Source organism: Aythya marila, assembly GCF_965140915.1.
Source record: "Aythya marila genome assembly, chromosome: 1".
Taxonomy (NCBI): domain Eukaryota; kingdom Metazoa; phylum Chordata; class Aves; order Anseriformes; family Anatidae; genus Aythya; species Aythya marila.
In genome coordinates this window covers 129980417-130004924 of record NC_139042.1, presented here as the reverse complement: position 1 = coordinate 130004924, position 24508 = coordinate 129980417, and the positions used below count along the sequence as shown (strand labels likewise).

The following is a 24508-nucleotide window of genomic DNA, read 5'->3' as shown; positions in this document are numbered from 1 at the left end:
AATAAAGTGTAACATTCAGTTACCTTATTGAGATTACAGTAGGCTAACTAACTTCTGCTTGGCATTACGCTTGTGTAAATCTGCCTCCCTCATCCAGTTGCTGTTACCCAAGGAAGGCAAAGCTGCACAAGCAATGTCTCTAAGGGCTCTAAAACAACACTGGAAGTATTACAGCCCAGGAGAAAACTTCTCTACTTGTGAGAGGGAGCAGCGAGGGAAACTTAGCACTGCAAAAGCTGGGGTTCTTAAATGCGTTTTCTGAATATGAAAAGTTCTTCATAGCTATTAGTCTTTCTTCCTACACAAACATCCTACTGATAAAAATGGATTTCTGCAAGTGCAAAGGAGAAAAAATGCCAGTTAAAAAATAAACACAACTGCCTTTTGAATTGGAGATCAGTGTTCAATAACACTGTAGGTACAAGTTCATTAAAACTGGACATCATGGTAACCTAATTATGCTCAGCAACGAATTAACATTTCCAGCTGCCTGTCCTGTGCTGAACGAATCCTGTTTTGGACAATCCTTTTTTATGTTCTATATGCTGCCACTTGAAGTGTAAATGGAAGGCTCCTTACAGACCAAGTCCTTTGGAGGGTGCAGGATTTCATTCTGGAACATGCTTTTTACTCACAATAGTCCAATATTATTCTTATTAGTACCATAAACACGCACACATGAAAATCCAAGATCATAAAATATTTTTTCTCTAAATTTCTTATGTCTCTCTCTCTCTCTCTCTCTCTTTTTTCACCTGAGAATGGCACCTACAGTTTCCTTTGAAAACCAAAACCAAACCCAAAAATATATGTCTAATCTCACCAGCTGCTGGTATATCAGGTTCTTCAAGGGATTGTCTAAGATACAACACTGTCCTAACTTGAGACAGAGCAGGAAGCAAAAGGAAACCAAGAAAAACAAAAACAGAGATCAAACAAAAAAAAGCAATTGGACTAGTTCAGCGCTGTAGTACAAATTTGGCACTTGCTCAAAGACTCAGTATGGTGTGCAACTGATGAAGAGAAGTCCTCTCTTGAAAGGAAATAATTGCTTGTTGGGGTTAACAGAAACAGGCTCCCCACTTCCTTCCTTGCCAGCCACGCATGCCCATACACTCACACACACACACACGCTTCTGACCCAGACATGCCAGGGAGGAGGAGGAGGAGACAGAAGGGGAAAAGGAATTTTGTCTTTTTTTCTTTCCTGTCAGGTGCATTACCAAAAAAAAAAAAATTATTTCTCTTTAAACTGTAGCACAAAACAACAAAACACATTCACAAGCCACTTGTTGGCACTGTGTACCTGAGTGAGAATTTCTAGAACATTGTAGAACAAACAGCCATAAAGTTTATTTGAAAAAAAAAATAATAATAATAAAAGGTCGACGGGTAAGACTTCAGTGCTTGGGTATAGCAGCTGAATTACTGGCATTATTTTACCCATAGCTTATATCATTCTGTTGTTGTTGTCGTCGTTGTCTTTGTTTCCTTTCTTCTGAGCCTTTTTTCTTCTGATGCAGGCTGATGTCTATTAGTCAGCTGATGTCCCAACTAGTTAAGACTAACAGTTAAAGTAACAGTCAGTGTATGAGAAAGTTAATGTGCTTGGCCACTGGCAAGGATAAACCAGATGGGGCTTTATTTATTTTTTCTTTTCTCCTTGAAGTCCTGTAGGTCACATGATATTTGGACCCTGATCAGTTGGCTTGCCCCGCGATGTGATTTTCACTGTCACTGCCATAGTCAACATCGGGGTCATCCTCTTCCTCATCATACTCATCGTAGATTTCTCCATTGACGTCCTCGGTCTGCATCTCTTCCTTGATGTGAGGCTCCTCACCTTTGATGCCATAAGTGCTCTGGATGACGGGCATCCCGGGCTCCGGGCTGCTTGAGACGCTCGAGTGCTCGGAGGGCAGGTGTGGGGAAGGCATTCCTGCCATGGCAATGGCTCCTGGGTAAACTACGCCTGCGGTGGCAATGGGAATCTGTGCTTGTTGCCTGCCATGGAGAAAAAGTAAAAGAACATTGGAATACTGGAAGGAACAGAGGGTCCTAAGTATGATAGTAAGCCCATAGCACATGCTCTTGGGGATGCAGAGGGAGCTCCTGGTTGGCCCATGCATGACAACCCTTCTATCAGTATTCCAGATTCAGCGACTGATGCTCTTGAAATGAACAGCAAGCCCAAACCAACTTCACCGCTAAAGAAACCCAACTTTTGTAAACATCTGTAGCTGTACCTGAACTACACAGCTTCAGCTTGCCTACCTGTGATGCGACTTCACTGAGTCAACTGTGTCCCCTAAGCTGCCAGACAAAAGCAAGCACCCTTTCAATTGTGGCCCAACTTAATGAAAACTTGTATTCTGAAAATCCTCCTCTTAGCTCATCATAGTAAGACACTGACAGGACTAGAAATAAAAGTAACACATTGCCAACAGGAAAAATGAAGTGAGGGCTAGGTAGTTTACACAGGAAAGGGGAGATGCTGTAGGGAAGTACCAGTGGATCAGGAGAAAGCCTGACAGTTCTCACTGATGAGGCAGTGTTTGCTCCACACTCATTCAGAGACCTGGCCATTGTTAGGGAGAGGAACAGTGGGTTTTCTGTGGCCAACATGAGCTTACAGGATGATCACTACAGGCCTCCCACTGGAAGGTGATAGTTTCCACAGTGAGTGGCACTTGTGAAAAGCAGAACCTTTGAAGCAGGGTGGATCAAAATTGGGAAAAGCCAGACTTAAAACGGAAGCATGTATTATTTAAACATAAATAAAAAGCAAGCAAGCTACATGAGCATTTCAGAAAATCCTCTATAGGATGCTTTTATACAGCGTCTAAGCCTTGGAAACCTGTCTGCAGTAATGAAAGACGAATTATTCCAGGCCATAGAAATTCCCTTTGCATCAAGAACACTAGCTGCGTTATACCAGTGTTTATTTCCCTGAGAAGCTTCAGGGTCCCAACAAGCCTAGAGGTTTAAAATTCATGCTCCTTTTGTTTCCTTGCTGCATGAAGTAATTCCATTGCAGTAATACTCTTCAGTACATGCTGCACATTGTAATGTCATCAGCGGTGTGTCCATCTGCACTGAAAAGCCTTGCCACAGGAGACAGGGCAGAGTCTCTTGAGATGAACATTCGTAATTAAGAATGAAACCCTCCCCTGTTTCCCTGCCTGGCTGTGCCCTGACTGTACAGTAAGCCCTGCACAGTACAGTGATCCTGAAAGACCTTCCTCTGCCAAAGAGCTTTACATTTGTTTGGAATTGCTAGCTGCATTTTCAGATACTTCCTGCCTGCCATTCAAGCGAGGCCACTGTCAGTACAATCATTATTTCCTTCTTTCTGAAAAAAGTATAAGTTGTCTCAGCTGAAGACGTGGCTCTTAAAGTAGGGAGCAGGTCTAATTTGCATTTTATTCTTAATTCAGTAGGAAGGCTTTGTTTTTCTGGAGTCAGCATTTCCGTAACAAGATTCAGAACACTTAAATTGCTTTTAATATTTAACAATAGGAATACTTTGCACTTAAATGGTGCTTTTCAGAGTGCTTTCCAAATATTAAATAATTTAAGAATAGTATTTTTCCACTTCTATAGGATGTCCACTCCAGAGGATCAGGTGAGCTTACCATATCACCATTAAAGATGAGGACAGTAAGACCTAAAAGCATTAAGTACAAGAGTTGCAAAAAATGCCCAATCCTTCCCACTCTGAGGCTTTCAGGCAGGTTTTCCGTATGTCCAGGTAGCAGCCGGCACAACAAGAGCTCTTAGAAAACCCCATCATTTTCTTTGGTGCCTGAGCAGGAGCTGCATTTGTGTTTGGAAGTTTAGCCCTATATGATCCATGCAGGGTGATGCAGCAGATGGGGAACCAAAACCAGGAATGCAACTGCAGTGCTGGGACTCCCAGCATCAAACACTGATCCCACTGCGGTCACTGGCCACTTTGTCAGTAACTTCTATGAAGATTTCACACCAGGTTCTGTGCTCTGATGCCCCTGTGCAAATTATCTCCAGAAATGTCTTGATTTCAATGTCAGCCTTGTTTGGAAAGCTAAATAATATGCAGAGCGTTACAAGGTTAATTTTTTTCCCATGATGAAGCATGCATGTTAACCAGATAAGCAGTGTTTTGGGGGCTCTGTTGCCACCTATTCTTTTTCCAGAGGGCCCCCCTCCTCTTTTTTTAATCTCTTGATGCCAAATGTTGGCTGACTTCCCTGTGTTTGTTTCGGTGCTTACCATTGGGATCACTGGACCTGCCAGCGCCACAAGGTTAAGCAGCTCAAATTTCTCTGCTGAGCAGCTTATTATAACAATGCACACTGTAGCTGTTTAAAACACAGTCTGATGACACTTAACAGTTGCTGGACAGATATTCTCTCCTTTATTGCTACTTCTAGCTGTTAACTAAAGAGATGTGCAGCTCAGTTCAGTTCATATTAAAGTGATTCCAAATTCAGCCTGAGATGAAACAGAACACAAATTCCATTATTTCTGATGCTTGATTCTGTTGCCATTTTTGCTTTTTATTTATTTATTTTTTTTAGACCAATACGTGGACTTTAATTTTCTGGAGTGAATACAGAAATACTGCAGAATATTTGATTACTTCTGATCCTTTCAATCTACAGTAATCAAAACCAAGTAGAATTTCCAGAGAGAAAAGACATGTGAGTTTTCCAGGCAGATTTTAGTTTAATCATATCAAGCTGATCTATTAAGAGTTTACTTGAACCAGTCTTCAAATTTATACTCAACACAAAGCATTTAGCTTAGCGAATTGGAAGACACTCCCTAATATGACAAATGCCATCGTGATGAACAATGGAGATAACTTCACGCCTGATATTCAAGTCCATATTCCAGCTCAAGTTCAATACGTTCAGCATTCCTTTTACAGACCACTTGCAATAGATCATACTGAATGCAAACTAGTATTTTTGGCTTTTGGACTAATAGATACTACCATAGATCCATTCAGATACTGTGTCTGAGGTCCAATAATAAAGTAGTGCTTATAAGACTTTATTAGAAGACTTAGATTTCATTGGAAAATCTTAAGTTTTTTTTTTTCTTCTTTTGCATGATCAGAGTGGAAAGGAGACAGTTGGCTGAAACTGTAAGATGAACATACAGGAGAGCCAACAAAAAATCCCTAGCTGCCTAACTTCCTCCTGGAACACATTGTTTTAAAGTATAAGCTTCACATTCCGTTAGCAATATATAATGTTCTTGCCAATAAAATATAACATTTACCACAGTGAATTAAGAATTCTCCCTGAAATATATATATATATATTTGCTGAAATGAGTGTTAGTTTTTAAAGGTCCCATACCCAACATTAAAATACTGCCTCATCTCCTGGCGTCTGTTGCGCATTATAGCCTTGTACTCGCCAATGCGTAATTTTTTGCCATCTACAAGGCAGGTACGCTTCGGCCTTGGCTTGTATTTGTAGTCTGGGTATTTCTCCAGGTGCTGTTTGCTGAGTCGGGCCTGTTCCTCATAGTATGGCTGCTTCTCTAGGTTTGTCATAGCTTTCCAGCGAGATCCTGTCACACACACACACACAAAAAAAAAAAAAAAAAAAAAAAAAAAAAAAAAGAAAGAACAAGAAATGAGGTTCTACTCATCCACAAGCACTAAAAGGCAGAGAAGCAAGTAGGTCACTTGGAACAAGATACTGACAGTCATATCGCTTTGGGCTGGGAATCTGTCATAGCTTCTAGACAAGGGTCAGGTCTTGTTTGCATTTCACTGGTAAACCTCTTGAGTATGGCCATGAGGCAGACAGAGATGGTACTCAAAGCTTTCACTCACTATTTTACTGAAACTTTTCTAGATGATGATGTTTTTCAGATGATCAATAAGAATAACATCCTGATAATGAGCAGACCCTGACACTTTTGAGAAAGCTAGGCTGTGTATTTTAGTGGAATAGTCAGAGAACCCTCAGGTACATCAAGCCTACTCTACTGAGACCTTCCTTTGACCATGGTCTTGTTTTCACCTCCTCTTCTAGATGAGGCAGTAATCCCAGTTGCTGCGATCCGATTGCTGTGTTTCACCATAGCTGGATCAGGAATAAACTCTGGATATGCACGTCTACAGCTTAGTCTTTCATTATAAATAACTTATCTTTCTAGTTGCCACGTACATGAACAGCAGAACATGAATTGATCATAGATGGGATGCTGCTGGGTACAGGAGCCTGCAAAGATCCTGAAGCAATGACTCTAACAGCTGTAAGTTATCCCATATGTCTCAGTGGGGTGTTAACTCCAAGACCAAGTCCTAGTGAGCACTGCCAGCTCCAACTTAACAAAGAATTTAGTATGTGTCATGAAGGGAAGAGCACTGGAATACCGGCACACCTCTCCATGGAGCTGCAGTATAGCTTGATTGCTGGCAGGCTGGTTTCTGACCAGGCTGGTTTTTCTTCCTATGCTAATGTGGATATTTGAACTAGGGAAATAAAGACTTCTTTTTCTTTTTTTTTTTTTTTTCAAATACCTCCTGAAATTTATAAACTAATATTGTTTAAAGGATATAGCATGGAAGCAGAAAGAAAAGTTTCTTGAGTTAGTTAACCTATTTTATTTTTCCATGGACTATATAAATGCTTCAGGGTATGATACATTTCAAAAGAACGGGAATGGTCCAAGCCGTGAAACATGTGGCCTAGAAGGAAAACTTTATTGGAAAATAGTCCATTTTCCCAATGGGAGAAAAAAAAAAAAAAAAAAAAAAAAAAAAAAAAAAAAAAAAAGTTTGAACAGTTTCTCAATTTAATTGGCCCATAATATCATATGTCATACTTGACTTCCTCTTTGTCTTCATTTTTTATGGTTATTCATGCTGTACTTAGCTCATGCTATTACTCAGGCTGGTCTTAGCTCACTGTGTACCCAAGACTTTCACCACAGAGTTATCCCTTCCTGGCCGAGAAAATAGTTTGCTTCCCTCCAGAAAAGCCCCTTCTGATTATTGACACCATTTTCCCCAGTGCTCTTTGAATCTTTGGTCCAAGCTGCAGTTTGGGCTTCTGGTGCTAAGGGTTACCCAACTTTGCCTCACAATGACAGACAAGTGATTGGAAATCATGCTGTCCTTATTCAGTGGTGCAACAATGGACAACCTTTTTATAGCAAACATTACTGTGGAGTCAAAAACATCATTTTTTTTCACTTATAAGATGGAGAAATCCTCCAGCTAGTTCTGGAATGGGAGACAGTTCAATGCTTCTGCTAATTGTTATTAGCTTAGGCGTAGCATCATATCAGCATGAATGGATTGTTTCTAAGATTTGATCTGAAACTCCTGCGTGGTGCTTCATATGCCAAACAGACTTGGTAGCTCAGCACAAGCATCCCTGACATGGCTCTGTGTTAAGACAGGGTAGCAAAACTCTGCCTACAGAATCGTGGTCAGCAGCTTTGTCTCCTGCAGGGAAATTATCCCATGCTTTTTCTGGCAGAGGGAGTGACTAGAAAAAGTGACACCAGCTTCCCACTTGTAGTGCCTCCAAGATTTCAGGCTAAATGACATAGTGATAAACATGTGGAGACTGCCAAGACACTGAACACCTACTAATGCTGGCTTAGTGTGCAAGATGGAAACATAGATAGGGCTTGTGTTGAATGATGTCAAAAATTCAGGGTAAAGCTTATACAGCTCTCACAGGAAGATGTAGGTCTACTTCCAAATTCTACCTCTTAGACAACAGCACATTGGCTTTTTAGTGTATGAAGAAAATAATGAAATTTTGTCTAAATCTAGAGTCCTCTAACCACAAACAAGTCCTGGTGGCTTAAAAAAACACCCCAGCCCCATTTCCTACTGATGAAACAGTTTTTATTTATGAATAGCAAAGCTGAAAACCTCACCGACTTTAAACAAATCTTGACATTTGTTTTACATGCTGTGAAGGGACCTGCAGCTCAGGGACTGAGTAATAGTCACGTATGTTCTGAGAGCAACACATAGAAAGGTAGAAATTGAAATCATTTTTTGCAAACTTTTCATGAAAATGTTCTGTCTCAGCACAATTCCTCTTCCACTGTCTTATGTTGCTGCAATCCTACTCGACGACCTAAACAGGCAGATTCCTACCCCCTCATCTGAAAAGATCTGTAAATAGTGGATGCAGTTAGGCAAACACAAGTCTTTGCAGGATCAGGGCCATAAAAACTGAAATTTTGATACATAATATTTGTACATCGAGTTACACATATAATATTTATACATAAATGTCATTTGTTATGTTTTTCCTTCCTAAGCTGCAAACTCAATGCAACAAAAATCCTGGCAGTCTCACCTCTCTTCCTAGCAAATTTTTAATAGCTGCCTTCTGCAGTGATACCTACTCTTACTATGACTATATTGTTTTTGCAAAATACACTAAATATAATTTACTAGTATGTTTTGAACTATCATAAATAATTAAACAAACAGTGCTGTCAAAATAAATTCTGAAAATGGGCATATTTTCTGACGATAAATCCTATTTTTTTTACATTTTAGCATTTTCATTTATTTTCTTACTAATATACAAAATCCAAGCAGTTCTCTAACTGGTCTTAAATATGAACTTTGGAAATTCTGAAGAACATACTATTCTGATCCTGACATTTGCATGTGCAGGCAGGCTACGTTAAGAGTGAGTATCAATAATCAGCATACTAAAACTGGTTGAAAATCGCTTGTGTTTGGACAAAAAATATTTGCAATACCTTTATCTGCGATTATTTTTTATGTCAATAAACACATGCATGCAGACATGGGTACCTATGCCTAGTGTAAACCCGAGCCCAAATAAGGTGTAATTGAAAAATCTTGATTTTTTTTTTTTTTTTTAAGGAAAGATTTACACTCTTTGGTGAGCTTTCTGCTTACCATCTGTGTTTGAAAGCTTTGAGTGGGTCAAGTATGCAAGGCTTTTCTCCGTGACTACAAAAACATGAGCCCATCCCCTCCCTGTATGCATACATAATGACAGGCAGGATTCTCACACAGCTCTCCCCGATCTGCTGGCTGAAGTGATTAGAAAATAAATGCTGAAATTACTAGACATTGCAGCACCAAACGTGGCTCCTGCCCCCAACATGAGCTAGGACAGTTTAGAACTGTGACAACGTGAAGCTTGTACAGGGCCGATGAGGACAGCCAGATATCTGAGTCCAGCACCGGCAGCTACAGACAGCCATGCACCTACCAATGCACATGCACTTGTGCTCGGGTGCACACACATGTGCTCTCAGTGGGGTTCACAGCTCTGCTGACCATTGATTTTGAGCCAGGCCTCTGTCGAGAATCTTCTGCTCTTTATAATACTTCCTAATTTTTAGTCCACAGGACTGGTATCTTTCAATCTGGGTATCTGCATCGGGCTGCTTTTGTGTTTAAAAAAATACTTGCACACACACAAGCACATATATAATGTATAGGTATGCATATACGCATGTATTCACACACATATGCATCTGTGAGAGAATTTCTGAAGGTACTGTCTAACTTCTTTTCTTAATCTCCTTATGCAAATTTCTCAGTGAAATTAATTAAAATATTTACAAAAATATCTAAACAATGCATTATTAAATTGATAGGGTCCAGCAGACCCACTTTAGCACTTTTTTTAACAATTTACTAAAAAAAATCATTATCCACAAATTTAAGTTGCAATGAACAGATGGATGACAAACGTATGCACAGATGAATTTAGTGACAAATCCATGTATCTAATTTTTATGCTCAAAACATAATACCACAGTGTCAAACATAATCCCTAGAGAATGCTAGTGCTGGGAAGGGCATCTCCTCTCATTTTACTACAAAAATGACCCTTGATGGGTGACAATTCCATCTAAGCCACTCTTAGTGACAATGAGCTCTCTGACCTCAATGTGCAGCAGCACTGCTAAAAAATGGTAAGGAAAAATTGTGGATTTCTAATAAAGAGCCCCTAATACAGGCTGAACTGTAAGTTTCTGGCTGCTCACCCTATGTCAGTTAACAGAGAGCTCCCTGCTGACTTCAAAAGGTTGGTCTTCTGCAATTGAGGGGAGACCTTTGCAACGTTCCTGTCAGGAAAGAAGGCATCAGGGCATCCCTCTCTTTTGCAGAGGAGGAATAGAAAAAATCAAATGTGATGCTGGAAAGAAATAGAAGCATCATCTCTTCCTGCTTTAAACCTTGCTTTTCCCCATATCTGGCAGCAAAACAGTAAAGAGTTTGGAGTCAGCTATACTGTCTGTCACCTCAACAGGATCTGTAATGAATTTGCACATTTTACTCCAACTACTGTATATCTAATCAGAAAAAGATGTCCCCATATCTCCCTGATCTAGCGCCAAATAGTAAAAGGTGATTCCTTATGTTAACAATTTCAGCAGAATGGCTTATTAAAACCAGATTTTAGGGTATTATAAAATGCTTAGAAGCCCTTTAAAATGTCAACCAGGATCCCCAGAGACTGCGTAAAATGTCAGCCCAGCTCAAGCGCCTGTTTTAAGCAGAATGAATTAGCAGCGTGCTGTCGGAGGTTGTTATCCAAAACAATCAGTTAAGAGGGAAAACATCAAGCTCTCTTTGTACTTTCTATATGAAAAGGGCCATTCAGAATGATCTTGTAGATTTTTGAAGCTGATTATTTAAAAACAGGTTTAACCAGGACCACTCTCAATTTAGAAACAGACCAAAACTATTACTGCCCTGTCCTCAGACTAATCACATCATACACCTGTAACCAGTATAATCCCTTTTAACCAGTATATGGTTATTTTACCAGCAACATAACCTATTTAGCCTTCTAATCCTGCTCCCATAACTAATCTAATCATCTTGTACCACCCTTTTAATCATGGGTTAATGTCATCATGTCTTCCATCCATAGCCAATGCATTCTGCCTCTGACCAATTTTTTCTCATTTCCACTTGCCCCCTGCTAACTTTTCATAACACCACCCTAATCAGGATGAACTTCGAACCCCTGACCAGACTAAACTCAGCATATTACCAACCCTGCAACTGGTTAATGGTGCCATTGTAATTGCCTTACATCTTTGTAAAGCTAGCCAAACCTGTAGCCCAGGTAAATGGGGCCCCTGCTTAAGCTTTTACCCACTGGCATGATGGATGTTTAGTTTCTGTAACACAGTATGTGTTGGTAAAAATGCACCATTTCTGACGTGGTCACTTTTATATATATATATATATATATATATATATTTTTTTTTTTTTTTCCCCTGCAGAAGAGTAATTCAGTGGCCTCAACAATCCTCAGTTATTCACCTTCTGTATCATTCAGCATTCCACGGAGGAATAACTCAGGACAGCATGTGGTCCTGGGAATCTGAGCAAGCAGTAAAAAGTTGGAAAACTATGGCATGAAATTTGGTATATGTTGTTCACGACAAAACTGCTTGAGATGTGAAGAGTTAAGGATATGGAAATTAGTTCTGATGTTTCTTTTTTGATTTCAGAATTCTTTTCAGAATGTTTAGAATAAAAGCAGCTTGTGATAGAGATCATGCACTGAAGGGAAATTTAATATAACAGGAACATAATAAAAATAATTTAAAACTGTTAGTGTATAAAATAAAAATGTATTTTAGGATCTTTCCTCAGTGGCCATTGCTTTGAACAGAAAGTGCTAAAGCACACATCAAATACTGTAGTGTGCTACCCCATAGAATCTAGGTAGATGAAATACATGGACAAATACATAACAGCAGTCATTTTGTGCTTGTTCAACAGCCTAATGAAATGAGCTAACCAGTTTTATCCATTCAGTTCACGTTTTTGCACCCAAACCACTACCACAATCTGAGTAATTACAAAGTCACGAGAGCACGTCAGGTTATGGTTAATGTATAGCACCGGGCAGCATGGTGGAAGTTTGTGTAGCTGCTGTCCTTGTCCAGTCATTAAGCAGCTAAGTAGAGAGTCTAGAGACAGTAACTCAGTTGTGTCAGATGCTCAGTTCTATTCCACCAAAAGTGCTGAGTTTTGCTACAGGAAGAACAGTGCTCTATCAATCTTACCTAGTATCTTGCTGATATTGGAGTTGTGCATGTCAGGGAAGGCTTGAAGGATCTTCCTCCGTTCATCTTTAGCCCACACCATGAATGCATTCATAGGGCGCTTGATATGGGGCTCATTACTACCACGTCCTCTGGATTCCCGATAAATTCTAGATTCTGAAACTCCTGCACTTCCTAAAAAGAAAGAGAAAAGCATTCCCAACTATGTTTCATCATACAGCTGCTTCTGCCATCAATAACCTAAGTCAGGTGCTGCACATTAAATGAGTCAGTGTTCACAACAGGTTAATGGTGTTTCTTTTACTTGTAGCAGTAGGAAATACTGTATATTGTATAACGACTAATTTTTAGTTATTCTATTGATTCAGTATCACATAGTATAGACTTGATGAAGTGTTCCCATTGTTTTTTAACATAAAACATTGAACAGCTTTCCTAAGACATCTTTTACTACTTAATAACCTAAAATCAACACTTACCAATGTAAATTTTCTTCTTACTTTCTTCCTTTGTTGTTTACAGAAGGTGATGGCAATGGTGTGATGTATGACAACATGAAGTGTTTCTTCTTAAGCAAATCTCTAACTAACAATTGAACACTTGCACATCTGCCTGTTTTTATGCTTACCCCTTCATAACAACATAAGCAACAGCAGAGAAAGAAAAGAACATTAAACCTGCTTCATCAAATCCAAACAAATTCCCACAGATGCAGAATGTGCACTATCCATTGATGATCAGGTCTGTAATTCATGGATTTACCATATGATCGCATCCCACATTTATTTGCTTCTTCTATTCACTTTCACCACAGAAATACATTTTTGGTCCTGCCTTGAGATGTACAGCATACAAAAGAGAAGGCTAAAAATCACCTCCAGACTTAAAACACCATATGAGGAATCATTTTTCCCTCCCTTGTTCCATAGCCACTTATTGCCAACCCCTTTAACTACTCAGAGACCTCCAAAACACTTGGATTGTCCCCCATATCCCAAAGATATGTACACATAAAACTAGAAACAAGGATAAGCCATGTGTACTGACCATCAGAATCTCCACTCATGTTGAAATCCATCATCGCGTGGCTAAACTTCCCGTCTTCACTCTGTTTTACTGCCAGCTGCTGAGTCAGGGTCTCCAGTGATGTTTTGTCCTATATGGGGAAGATGGCAGGATTTGGATCAGGAAAATCATTAACTATTGTAACCGCAAAGGTTGTAGGTAATGTAGAAGGTTGATGGGGAAGCTGGATAACAATTAATTCACAGCAGTTTACTGAGCCAGGTATTTAAGAATACATCATACTATTTTTTTTGGAAGCAGTATGGTTGCAGACTCTACCAAGACTTTTTTAAAACATGCTTATTAGCTTGTGATGAGCTAACTTCATAGTGTTGAAAAGATTGGTTTAGCTGAGCATGATAAAATTGGATGCACATCTGAAGAATACTTCAGCTCCCTGTGTCCCTGGGACTGCAAAGCTGGACTGGAAGTTTAGATGATACACGCTCTTGTGCAACATATTTATTGTTTTACTCTATTTCCAGCCTGAACTCAAAGTGCAGAGACATGGGTAACTTTGCCCTTTTTCTTTTTTAAAAGGCGGTATATTTTAGGAAGCAACCATAGGGGGAAAAACCCAAGAACTTTAAATTGAACTTATTCAGGCCTCAGGAAAGGGTCAGCCTGGACTGAACATGATACTTAGGCAGTGGTTTGTGTTCCTGTTCAGACAGTTTTGCCCAACCCTCCTAACAGCCCGTCCGTCATTCACATACTCAGAACTATCTGTGAACCCTGGATTGCAACAGGCTAGTGCGTGCTGCCAATTAATCTGTCAGGCTGCAGTGGTGTCTACAGACATTGCCAGAAAAACATGCCAGGGCAATTAATTCCAATGTTCTCTTCAAAATACCTCTTTTCGTTCTGCATTGTTGGACTTTACAAATACAAAGGTGTTCCATTTTCCAACTGTTTTTGTTTTCCCTGTGTATATTACTCATAAACATTCTATCTTCCTGACAATCATATGTTTAAAAATAAATCTTTCAGGAAAGCAATACTAACATTTCAAAATGTTAGGCACTGTGCCTTTGCAAAGCTACGAAAATGACATGATGCTGAATTATAATAAAGTGGCTCCAGTTGAAAAAAATCTTTTGAGCTTCTTCCTGAAAGAAAGATTGCTGTTTTGTTGATCTGTTTCACTCCTGAAGACTGTAAAAGATCAACAAACAAAAAAACTTTCAGATTTCACACGGCAACCGGAGACTTTACAACTATTCTGTATAGCCTAATAATGTCACTGGGTAGTATTATAGAAGAAAACAGAAAAGAGAACAATATGAATACAGAAACACTCCCCTCAATGTGATGTCCCTGCATCTGCAATTCAAAGAACAGTTCAAATTCACGTAAGTCATTTTCCAAAGATTTTCTTGAGAGATTTAGAAATGAGGCTAATCTGCTCAAGTGGCTAGGCTCACACAGTTTAGGGAACATTAGGTTAAATTTCTTTCCCCTCACACTCACTTTCATTATGGATCACTTTTGTGCTCTGTCTATAACCAGATATATCACTGCTGAAACAGTGCAAGATGGATTATCCTCTTGGTTTTTGCAAGAAAATCCCATGTGGCAGAGTCAGTCTATCACAAGCAAGTGGCTTTTGGTAACATTTCCCAGGCACAGCAGATCCAGAAAGCCTGGAGAAGCTTCAAATAAGCACCTGAACTTTTCAGGCACTTAGCTTTACTAAACTCTTTGGTTTAGTGGTTTAACTTAGCTCTCATTTCCAAAGCAGCCTGTCAGCAGACAAAACGTCAGGAATAAATTGACTTTGTATCTCTTCCAAATGGATCTCAGATACACAATGCAAGTCAACAGTTCTTCCTCCAAAAAATCTATTTGCCATCAACTTCATAACGATAGAGCTCACAAATTTGTATGTCAGCAATCATTTAAAAATGTTGCCACCAACCTCAAATATAAAAGAACATCTCCTCTTGTTTGGTATGCCATGGGGGAGGGGAGCTATTCTGTTGCAGATTTTTCTTGAATCATGTATAAACCTCTTAGAGAAACAGAGCTGAGAGCGCAAAGGGCACAGGCTTAACAGCTTTTTCTTTATGCAGTAAGCGCAGCTGTTGAAGTCAGAGGCAGTCACATTCAGAACCACACTCTCCCTACATGATCTGATTGAGTCTTAAGGTCAGCGAATACTCTGGCATGCTGTCTGCAAGGTACACACTGGGTACGGCTCATTTATCAGAGTTTGACTTAACAAGCCTACAGATGCTCCACTGCTATCCATCTTGTGAAAAGTTTTGCATTTTGAGGTACAGCCACGCTGGATGAAGTGAGAGAGTGAAGTCATGATGGAAGAAGGAAGGGAACGGAAGGGAAGGGAAGGGAAGGGAAGGGAAGGGAAGGGAAGGGAAGGGAAGGGAAGGGAAGGGAAGGGAAGGGAAGGGAAGGGAAGGGAAGGGAAGGGAAGGGAAGGGAAGGGAAGGGAAGGGAAGGGAAGGGAAGGGAAGGGAAGGGAAGGGAAGGGAAGGGAAGGGAAGGGAAGGGAAGGGAAGGGAAGGGAAGGGAAGGGAAGGGAAGTCAGAGTGACACTGAGCACATGGGCTGCACTGCTCACCTGCAGTGCTTGGAGGTGGCTCTCTGGACAGCTGAAACATGGGGGAGCAGAAAAACACCCTTTCAGCACAGTGCTAATTTACTCCTTGCTACTTAAACACACAGAATGATAACATAGTTCAATCCCTTTCTCTAAGGTGGCAGTTAAAAAGAACTTCTGCAAAATGTTGCTCTTGAAACAGAGGATGCCAAAACAGCCAGATGTACTCTTCTGTACTAATGCTTAAAAATACTGAAGTTTAAAAAAATATCAGGCAAAGATAAGTTTAAGGACTGCTCTTTCCTAGACCTATGCAACAACACTGGAGAACAGGAAGTCTCAGTGATGCTCTGGCAGGATGCAAAAGCCCGACTATGTGAGCAGAGTGCTGATTTCCTGTCTTATGCTCTTCCTACAAAATACACTGCAGCTGATTTTCCCCAATCCCAATGTACAAAAGCACTTTAAAAATTATAAAAAACCTGAAAGGGGCTAAGCAGCACTCCCATGTTGTTTTGCTTGAATGTGCTCAGTTGATGGGTTACTGCTTTCCATTTGATAGAAACCTCTTGCTAGCTTTCCTAGAAATCCTTTCAGTTTATAGAGAAAGTATTTATGGAAGCTCCAAACAAACAAAGGAAAAAAATACCTGCTCCTCCCTGACCCCAAATAAACTGGCAACCTGTTGGCAGTGCTAGCCCAGACTCATCTCAGAGAACCTCTTGAATAACTTCAGACAGAGACACACAAGGGCTTCAAGGTTATACAAAAAGAGGATCTATTTATCATCAGTACCTTAATTTGATAGCAAATTACATGTTCTTAGAACTGCCACCACTCCATTATGTTGGGTTTAGCTGTGTAAACAGTAGCAAGCTATGGTACCATTCAGTGATAGCAGGCAGAGTACGTACATGCTGGATTCAGCAACATATGTTAATGAAGCAGCTGTGATACAGCACTGGAATTCAGGAGGCTGCAGCACATTTCTCCATACTATGCTGGACTTAAACTTATTTAATCACTGTATCAAGCTCCACAACTGTTTGCTTTGCCAGGCACAGAAAGAAAGGGGGAAGTGAGTTCAGCTGATTTCAGTTTATGTGCTTTCAGGTTTTACAAGCTGCAAGAATGATAATCCCTACTTTTCAGGTTTGCCCCACACCACAAAGGTATAAAATAATACTAATCTCATGATCATTGCATGATTGGCATCAAATGGAGCCTGGACCCAATCATGCTGGGAAAAAGAGGCAAGGCTGGTCCAGACCCAGAAAAGTGCTGCAAAGACTTGCTTGTGAGACCTGCTAAAAATCACACTATATAAAGCAAGAGAAAAAAGTAGTAAGGAATATTTCTGCTCTTTCAGGCAAAGAAACATGGGGATCTCTTGTTAAAGATAAAGTGACTCTTTTTTTCCTAAATTTCTGAATTTTGGATCACGCCCCAGAAGACTGAATAGATAACTTATAAACATCTTTTTCCTCTTTAACCTCCAAGAAGAACTTCAGCAGATGTTGAGACAAACTGTCCTAATGGTCATTTTTGTTGGACTCTAGGAGACACTCTCTGAAGGGACAGTGAGAGCCTTGTTGTCTAGATCATCAAAAATTCTAACTGGCAAAACAAAGAAGACAATACTGTAGAGAGCAATTCCACAATAACCCAATTGTCCAAAGTACAACCAGACAGGTTTCATCAATAGGCACGTGATGAGAAGTTTCTAAAACTTCATTAATCAAAGAAAGTAATCTGCTAGAGAAGATTGATCTGTAACACAGATCCTAGCAATGTTCTAATTATATTTAAAAGAACAAAGAAAAACACATACACACATGGAGTGTGTCATGTAGGAAAAAAAATTATACATATATAAAATGACTAAGCACCGCAAGTCCGACTCAGTTTTGTGGTCAGCTGCAAAAGTTACTTGGCTCTCTGTCATGGATAGCTGTCATAGTTTAACAAAACATTGATCTAAAAATGACAAGAACTTGGTTGCAGTCTCTTTCATGGAAGAAACATAAAACAAGAAGAGTCAAAACATATGTAGAACAGCCTGATAATCTTTGCCAGAACTCCTCCCACTACTACAGAAATGTGAATCAAAACCTTGGAAGGTCTGAAAAATAAGACATTCTGACACATCTACCTAATTCCCTTTGACCTCGCCGCCCCTGCCTTGGGTTGGGCTTGGGTAACAACACTGAGGGTACACCTGAGAGCAAGCACATGCCTCCACTCCTGAAGGACTGGGCGACTGCTGTGAATGCCGGGCATATGGCAGTGGACCCCTCCTCCCCCTCTTGGAGACATCCTTTTGGCTGGGGTATTTGGCAACCACTGACAGTACTCTGAACTCAGTTAGAATTGTATTTTGGCAAGAGATGTTTTTCCGATTGCATAATTCAAGGTTAGCAGTCTTACTGAAGCACTCCACTCTTCAGTTTTCTACTCCCCTAACCCTACCCCCATTTCCCCTGATATTATTTTTCCTCTAAGCTTGATGCCTGCAGAGATACAGCCAGTGTAGAAAACCAGAGGAGGAGTGTTCAGGCACATCTTTCCACATTCCTGCCTTTCTTTTTCCAAGTGAACTGAAAGGCCAGGCTAAAAAAATGTGTTTGTAGAGAAACTGGAGAGAGCCAAGCACTGTTACATATGGACTGCAAGGAGAAACTTGCTCATCAGCTCTTGCACCTAAGAATTACAAACACACTGATGGACTGAGTGCCTGCTACCTTTGTTCTCTTCGGTGTCAACATGTAAAAAGAAACAGATGGTTGCCTGTTATTGTCCTTTTTACTGTCCCATTTCCCTTGCTCCAAGTGCAGTTTGTCCAGCTATTTACCATCCTGCTGTGGGGGAGGAATTCACATATAAACTCTAAAGGTGGTATTTTCAAATAGGCAGTTTTCATAAGATAGTTTTTATCTTACATTATTGAGCAGGTCCAGTGGCATCATCTAATGTAGGTTGTGGTGCTGAGGCAGAAGTCTTCTCTCAGCAAGTCCCAGTAAATATCAACCACACAGACACAATCCTTGGTCAATATGCACAAAATCTTAAAGTACTGGGCAGATAAGCTGCTATACTTGATCTGGCAATGAAAGTTCACTTCTGTTTACTACAGAAAAACATCCTAAATTATCAGACACACTGGTGGTGTCAGGTGTTATCCATTCAAAATTATGACATTTTTCTTAGCTCCCCAAAAAAGTGAAGAGTCTTATTGTACATCTGATATGAATGAAGACTTTGTAGAACTTATCCTTCTGTCCAATTCCTCGGCCTCTTGCAATAATAAGCATCAGAATAGTTCGTGTTATAAAATCTTGATCCACCATCTTTCAAGATGTGGTAAACAGGAGGAAGGTGGGCCTTATGGGTGACACAGAGTTGCAACAACTTACAGAAACCACTGGCAGTATTGCCAGCTGCACACAGAAGTCTGCACATGATGAATTATTTGCAGTTCAGGCTCTACTCCAGCACATTAATGCCACACTCCTTCAAAAAAAATTGTGTGCACACTGCTTATGGTCTGGTCCAAAACATGTTACAGTCCAGATCATGTTATGCCTACAATTGCTGTAAGAGAATTTCTGGCTCTTCTTGGAGGGTCCCTCTATACAAAGGTTTTTCTGTGTAATAGATCACATTGTCCAAGTGTTTTGCACTCATCAGTGAATTTAGCCGTGTAATCTCACAAAACAAACAAACAACAACAAAAAAAAAACAACAGTATCATTATCCTTGCTTACCGTATGGGCAACTGAGTCACATTTTAAGTGAATTGTCAAAGGCTACACAGCAAGTCTGATAGTTTTAGGAATTGAACTAGCACTCCTGAATCTTATCTAAAAATTGTAACCTTGAGCTTCTCATTTCTTTGTGTGTGTGGAATTGTGATTCTTGCTGATGGCACATGTTACTAGGGAAAACAAAATAAAGTAAGAGCAGTTACAGAACCACCATTACAATGGACCTTACTTAAGTAACGCTTGCAGGGCTGTAAAACTCATAAAAAGCACATGCATGAAATGATAAAATAGAGTGAGACTTTCAAATGTTGACTCAGTAATTGTTAAACCCCTTCTGGCTGCACAATTTTATAGTCTTCTACTGTACTAATGAAAAGGGAAGAAACAACAAAGAAGGGTTTTAGCCTTCCAATTATATAAACTCTGTGGACCACCAAAGAAGATGAAAGATTATTTATAATGTCTCAGCACTTTATCATTTGGGTGATTTTTTTTTGTTGTTGTTGCATCAAAGTTGAGTATGAAGAAACAATGCATTCACCACCCCCTCAGCTCTTTCAGTCTTCCTTATCTGAAATCTCTCTCTTTCATGGAATAATCCACCCACAGAACCTAAAAGCAGCATTAGAAGAAAGAAAATAACTTTCCTTATTTGTAGTTCTTCCTGATTTTACAGTACTTGTTTCAGTATTGTTATATTCAGCCTTAATTGGGACTACGTCACTTGGTAAAGTAATGTCATATTTTGGTTTAGGGTATATATTCAAATCCAGAGTGATTCAATACCACCTAGAAACCATTGCATCTGATTTGTAATCTATATTAAGTGCTGTATAGACTCCATAGAGAGGTGACCTATTAGCCATTTTGGGAAAAAAAAAGAAAAAAAAAAAAAGAAAAAAAAAAAAAAGAGGGATTGCACAGGCCCAGGAACTTAAATACTCTCCTCATGGGAACAGACACCCAAGCACAGGAAGAATTTGCTGAAATTTGTGTAGTCATTTTCTTTGCTGTACATTGTTGGATGTAGGACTTTGGTTTCTAAGAGCTCCCAGGTCAATACCTTTCACAGCAAGACAGAGGAAATACAAGGGAAGAAATATTCACAACATTGGCAGCCCTAAGGGGAAGCTCCCTAAGACACACATATATATATAGTATTTGACTTGGAAACAAACTTACAGAAAGTAGCAATTTACAGGAAATTAGGACGCTGAGGTCCTCCTTTTCTTTGGTTATTTGCTCTGAGAGACAGTGTAAGTCAGGACTTCTAAATGAAAATGCAGGTAGGGTTGGATCAACCTGTTTCTTTAAGGAAGAAACAAAAGGAAAGCAAAAGCCAAGCAGAATGATGAGACACTGACTGCTTCCTATAAAAGTTTTTACAGTGCAGGCATCGGCATCGACCTCAACCAAATCCAGCTGTAATCTGCTGATTGCAAATAGGTTAAGAGTTACATGACCCGGTTTCTCATCTAGACTGCCTTCTGGTCTGACATGCTCTGTAAATTTGTCTGAATTGTTCAGTTGCTCTGCACAAAATTAAGCACAATGGAGATCATGACATTTTCCCACCACTGTGAAGAGTTTTGAGATCCCTGGATGAAATGTGCTATGTAAATTCCAATGAAGGATTTCAAAGCAAGTCAGAAAGAGATGCTACAGCTGGTCTGTGAGGAAAGGAAGGGTTAGCTGGGGAAAAGAGGTGGTACAGCAAAAATGAAACAAGATGAAAATCACAACCCAGGCAGGATATCCTAAGAAAGGGGGTCTACACACATATAAAGAGAAAGCAAAAACAGTCTCCATTTTCCTGGCAATTGTTTATTAAACAACGTGTGTGTCATCTTCACAGTAGCATTACTGAGATGTAGACTATTCTCTCCCATTTTCCCTAGAAGGTATTAAAATTGTGAAGGCTGCAGAACCTTTGTTAATGTTTCTTCCAGCCCCAATGAAGAAGTTGACGCACTATCTGGTCTATCTTCAAAGAAAGAAACTGCCACATTTTCCCAGTCATGAAGTAAGGCTTATTAGTTTGTCTACTCCCCAGCATGAGCATCGGTATTATTAAAGGTGAAGTTCTGCACCCTGAGGACATACTGGCAGTTGCTTGTCACTCAGCAGAGAGAGCACCTTCCCACCACGACTGGCAGAACAAGACAGGATGGCTGCCCAGGGGCCTTGCGAGGCATGGTGCACAGAAGAACTGCCTCTGTAGCACTGGACAGAGGTATTGCACTGATGCTGGTGCCCGTGAACGTGCTTAAGCCCTAGCTACTGGGGGCATGTGGTTATGTAAAAGTAATAACAAGATCTCAGGAAGCAATTAGCTCTCATGGCTGTAGGGCAAAGCTTAGAACTTAACGCAAAGATTCAAAAAGCTCAAAAGAAATAACAAGAACTCAAATCAATTGTATGATTTTTTTTTTTTTTCAGGAGGAAGTTGATCCATCCTTATTGGGCTTAATAAAATTTCCACTAAGGTATAAACAGCTGCACTCCTCACTCATCCACACTAGCATGTGAACGCCTCCAGCCTTTGCTCTTTGGAGTGAATGACGACTTACGTTCTCATTCAGACTTAAGACAGCTGCAAGGATCAGAAGTTCTTCCCATGCTTCTGCATGCCCTTCTCCTTGATTTCTGTGGGAGTTTCAAGCACACGTCTGTGGGCAGCATTTGTCTATCCCTCTGCATGTTTCATTTTTTATTAGCTAACCTTGCCCATGCATCCCCACCACAATGATGTACCAAACTCAAGACACACATGCACACTTAATTTTCCTTTGAAAAATATATCTGGACATTTAGTAGATGATGATCAATCAGGGAAAGGAAAAAAACACTTTAAAACAGAGGTAAAATTGTTGGAGGAATTAAAAAATATCCTCATAGCAAAATCTCTCCCTCCCATGCGTAGGCACTTGCTAACTGAGAGTAGTGGCACTGTGACAAAAGTAGCAAAACCAAAAGCAGGCTTTACTAAAAGAAAAGGGGGGAGGGGAAGTCTTCCACTGGCCATCTGTGAAAATAAGGCATGTGGCCATTAAATGCAGTGGCTGTAAATATAAATACACACAAGCTACACAAAGCAAATGGCAAAAAAAAAAAAAAAATGGAGGGAAAAAAGGAAAGGGAAAAAAAGAATAAACTTTCAGCCGAAGCAAATCAAAATGTTTAATGCTTAGTTACCAATGCTGGACAAAAACAATTTTGATCTTTGTAGTGTGCAAACTTGACATGTGTTTTTAATTAAATTTGAGTTTAAATTAAAGTTTCAGGAAAAATTACAATGCATACAGTAGCCCTGTTGAATAGAAGACTCCTTTAATATGAACGATCCTGTTGAGACTGCTGATTGGACTTATTGAAAGGCTGACATACAGGGTGATGGATGGGTGATGACATAATACCTGCTTGCCTTGTTGTTATGCTTTTTGAAAACTGCTCTGTGTTGATAGCATTAACAAAGAGGACTGCAACCCACATAGAAGAATTTCTGCTGGCAAAGAAACTCAGTCAGACAAAATTAAGAAGAGGGTAGAGAAAAGGGGAATAAGAAGTGGACAGACAATTGTTAGGATAATATATTAACTTCTGTGTTGTAGGGTGATTTGGAGCCTGTATCAGTCCATTGTCCACAAGATACTCCCTGGTCCCCACACTGTATAATAATTATTCCAGACCGAAGGATCTCTTCTCACACTGCAAGACGAGAACAAAAACATCATGCTGATCATCCTTCCTGGTGTTTTACAGGACAGGGAGGAATAGAGCAGGCTACAAATTACAGGACATATATATTAGCAGGCTGGTGAATGTGCAGGGATAAATGTGTGTTTAATGTCTGTGGGCAGTACAGCCTCTGGAAATGCAGAAGTATTTTACCAGTAAAATACTTCAGAGATTATGAAAATTGGCAGGTTTTAACTTTCAAAGAGTGATTTGGTTTATGATGATTGTACTGTATCTCTGGACTTACTTCCAGGGGGTTTCTCCTGTCTGGGGAGATGCCCAGCTTGCACCAGGTGCCATTCTCTGCAGTTTCAGTCATCACAACGTACGCACTCGAGTCTGAACCACGGACTCTCAGTGTATGCAGCAAGCACTGGGTCAGACTCGGCTTTACTGACCCTTCCCTTTCCTTCTCCTCTCTGCCCTTTCCCCTCCATTTTTCCCGACCTTTCTTGTTCAAATTTAACCATTAGGGGAATTAAAAAAAATAATAATCTGTTATTGAAGTAAAATTCTCTACTGCAAGAGAAGTTTAAATTCCATGTGTTAAAACAGCTCCTCCTTATGCCTTTAGTAAAGTAAGCTGTAGTGTTTTATTTCTCAAAGACAGGAGGATCTGTGGTTTGAGATTCTTAATATCCCCCTCCTCCCTGAGGGGAGAGCAGGGACAGAATTCATTTCAGCTCAGTGGATCACAGCAGTTTCTTAAGAGTTAACTCTGCTATCCCCATCCATCAAGCAGCCAGCGAGGCATCAGGAAGGAATGATGGATGTAAAATTATTACAGGGCTGCCACCCGATATACTTACTGCCATTTGTAACTAACGCTGGAACTGACACACTTTTTTCATTATTAAACATCCACATTAAGTCAACATTGGTCACTGTCATTTCATGTTTGGCACTCTCTTAAGGGGAAGAGGGAGAGGTGGGAGTGGGGAGGGTGATGGGAGGCGGGTGGGTGGAAATGGTAGGGAAGGCATCCTGAACCTGGTGTTCCATAAGCACGGGTAATAAACAGGCTCCTGCTTACAAAGCTGGAATAAATATTGTTACAAATAGCTCTTTAGTTACAGCCCAGCAGACAAGTACATGTCAGAGCCTTTTATAAGGGCACACTCCTCACAGTAACCAGGAGAATTTGTATCACAGGTTAAGCAACACTTCAGCACAGGATGTCTATGTATTTGGATGCACTCTTCTGAGAGTGCTGTGAGCGTTCGTGCATATTCAAAATTCTTGTGTGGCTGTGTGTACTTACACAGCCCTGTCAGCTGCCTGTGCCTTTAGCAGCAGGCTCCAGCATTCAGAAGCCAATACCTGTGTG

At 40.1% G+C, this 24508-nt stretch overlaps 1 protein-coding gene across 9 annotated transcripts in view; it reads right to left on the bottom strand.

Moving 5' to 3' along the window:
• The window catches only part of SOX5 (SRY-box transcription factor 5), a 292593-nt gene that overhangs the window by 2210 nt on the left and 265875 nt on the right, over nucleotides 1-24508 (bottom strand). For all 9 annotated transcript variants that reach the window (XM_082761276.1, XM_082761277.1, XM_082761279.1 and 6 more), the window contains 4 exons: nucleotides 13102-13210; nucleotides 12055-12228; nucleotides 5349-5565; nucleotides 1-2004 (listed from right to left, as the gene is read on the bottom strand). The exon at nucleotides 1-2004 is cut by the window's left edge and continues 2210 nt beyond it. In XM_082761276.1, the coding sequence (XP_082617402.1) occupies nucleotides 1701-2004; nucleotides 5349-5565; nucleotides 12055-12228; nucleotides 13102-13210 (804 nt within the window). In that variant the 3' untranslated portion in view covers nucleotides 1-1700. The remainder of the gene's footprint in view (nucleotides 2005-5348; nucleotides 5566-12054; nucleotides 12229-13101; nucleotides 13211-24508) is intronic.